At 47.2% G+C, this 2,500-nt stretch overlaps 1 protein-coding gene across 2 annotated transcripts in view; it reads left to right on the top strand.

Annotated features, from left to right (window-relative positions):
* CUNH11orf49 (chromosome unknown C11orf49 homolog) overlaps positions 1 to 2,500 on the top strand; it is a 167,089-nt gene that overhangs the window by 138,837 nt on the left and 25,752 nt on the right. For both annotated transcript variants that reach the window (XM_031371004.1, XM_031371003.1), the window contains exon 4: positions 2,152 to 2,236. In XM_031371004.1, coding sequence (XP_031226864.1) covers positions 2,152 to 2,236 — 85 coding nt within the window. The remainder of the gene's footprint in view (positions 1 to 2,151; positions 2,237 to 2,500) is intronic.

Raw genomic sequence — 2,500 nt, 5'->3', positions numbered from 1 at the left:
CATAAGCAGGAGGACCTGTGATTAAAATAAAATAAAGGGCTGGAGAGATGGCTCAGTGGTTAAGAGCGCTGACTGCTCTTCCAGAGGTCCTGAGTTCAGTTCCCAGCAACCACATGGTAGCTCACAACTATCTGTAATGGGATCTGATGCCCTTTTTTGGTGTGTCTGAAGATAGTGACAGTGTACTCATATACATAAAATAAATTAATTAATTAAAAAAAAAACTTCAGCACAGACTGGTTAAAAAAATAAAATAAAATTTAAAAAGGGATTAGCTCTGGAAACCAGGAGCCAGAGACTGATTCTTCTCCTCCCTTAGTTTCTTCTACCTTGTTACCCTTGTATATCTTCCCAGGGTGACTGCCTAGGTGATCTGGAGAATGTATACTAATTCCTGTCCAGTTTTTGGCCTCACCCCCAATAATAGTGTCAAAGTATAGCATAAAAAAAGCACTTGAGCTTGGCAGTGGTGGCACATGCCTTTAATCCCAGCACTTGGGAGGCAGAGGCAGGTGGATTTCTGAGTTTGAGGCCAGCCTGGTCTACAGAGTGAGTTCCAGGACAGCCAAGCTACACAGAAAAACCCTGTCTCGAAAACAAAACAAAACAAAAAACAAAAAAACAAAAAACAAAAACAAAAACAACAAAAAAGCTCTTGATTCAAAGACAGTACTCTCTGTCCTCCATACCTAGAGTGGTGGAGCAAGAAGGAGGGCTTTTCTCCTATCCCATATCACTCCTGCTCCTCACTCGTAGAGGTGACACTGAGCAGCTATTACTCCCTTGCTTGAAGAGTATAACTTCCTGCCAGACTGTGCCTTCAGTCAAATAAGAAGACAGTGCATGGCCCATGAGGCCAAGTTCAAGGCTGAAAGACCTCTTGGTCCCCTGACCTACATTGAGGCTGAGTCTGGTCTTTGCTTTTGGCCCTGTGGTTAGTTTAACTCTGTGCCCCCACCTTGAGGTAAGCTTTGATGAAACAGTGGTCAGGGCCTGGCCCTTGGAGATTCGGGGTTTTTGTCCTAGAAAAGTATCAACAAAACTAGCAGGGGCAGGAGGTCTGGATTCCTGTGGCTTGAGCTAACTTAGGTCCAGAGAAACCAAGGGCCTAGAGTTGTCATCATGGTTGCCCAGCATAGCCATGTCCTCTGGCTCCCCTCCTCCCACTTAGGATAGCTGCAGCTGGGTGGTTCTTGCTTCACCGGGAGCATGGCCTTCCACACTGGAAAGCCTTTGCTCCTTGGGAGATCTTGGAGACTGATGTTGTTGGGCTGCTCCAGAGCCTTTCTTTGTAGCACAGGCTCCAGCAAAACAACTGGGAAGCATAGGTATGATTCCTCTCTGAGATTTGCCTCTTTGGCAAATCTGGACCACAAACCTCCTGGCTCCTGGCTCCCACAGCACTTCTTCTGTAGATCAGGAGTTTGCCATGACTCTATGTCTTGGCATCCTTGACAGTAGGATGACCAGATTTGTGTGCAAGCATCCCAAAGAAGCCAGGCTGCTGTAGTCCTGGGTGGCAGAGAAATTAGGTTTGTGGGTTTCTATGCTATGTGCTTCTCTTCCCCACATGCAACATGCTTGCCTTGCTCCTGTTGATATTTCATAGATGGTTTTGGGGCATGCATTGCCCTGCCAGAGACTTCCAGAGACTCAACCAACTTTGGCATGACTTGTCACCCACAGTTTTTGGAGTCAGGGAAAGCCAGGGTAAGAAGGCTGATGTAGGTGCTCTTCTTGTTTCCTTTCTTCACCTGGCTAGTTCTAAGACCAATGTAGCCCCTTTATTCAAAATACTGTAACCAGTACCTCACCTAGGGGTGGCTTGGTAGAGATTCCAGTCTTAAAAGCTCACCTCTTTGGCCAGCTGTGGTGCATGCCTTTAATCCCAGTACTAAGAAGGCAGAGGCAGGCATATCTCTGAGTTTGAGGCCAGCCTGATGTACAGAGTTGCAGACTAGCTAGAGCAACAGTGAGACCCTGCATAGTGTCAAAAGAAAAGGGGGAGGAAGAAAGCAACCCCTCACCCTGCACACTGACTGGCCTTCAAACGGAAGCAGCGTCATAACAAGATGGGGCCCAAATCCCGTGACTCGAGCACAGATGGGAGTGCGAGACTGCAGCCTAACAGCCCTTTCCCTTGTCCTGCAGACCTGCTGACCATGAGGGAGTACCACTGTCTGCTGCAGTTATTGTGCCCAGATTTCCCGCTGGAGCTCACTCAGAAAGCTGCCAGGTATGTATGTTCAAGTCTGAGTTTTCAAGTGCTTGCACTCTGCAGGACAGAGCTTCTTCAAGAAACCAGAACTGCGGGTCTCAGAAAAGGCATTAGGAGAGAAAGTGGCCTTCAGGAGAGAGGTCTGTTGTGAGTTCCCCTCAGATATAACACTTTATGTTCCCTAAGGGAAACCAATGATCCAATGATCCTTTGTGGTTTTTCCCAGGGAGCCTCAGGGTCTGAAAAGAGTGAAATAAAGACACTGGGCCAAAAAAAAAAAAA

Source organism: Mastomys coucha, unplaced genomic scaffold (assembly GCF_008632895.1).
Source record: "Mastomys coucha isolate ucsf_1 unplaced genomic scaffold, UCSF_Mcou_1 pScaffold15, whole genome shotgun sequence".
Taxonomy (NCBI): Eukaryota; Metazoa; Chordata; class Mammalia; order Rodentia; family Muridae; genus Mastomys; species Mastomys coucha.
The sequence above is the reverse complement of the archived record's forward strand: the minus strand, read 5'-3'. Positions and strand labels throughout refer to the sequence as shown.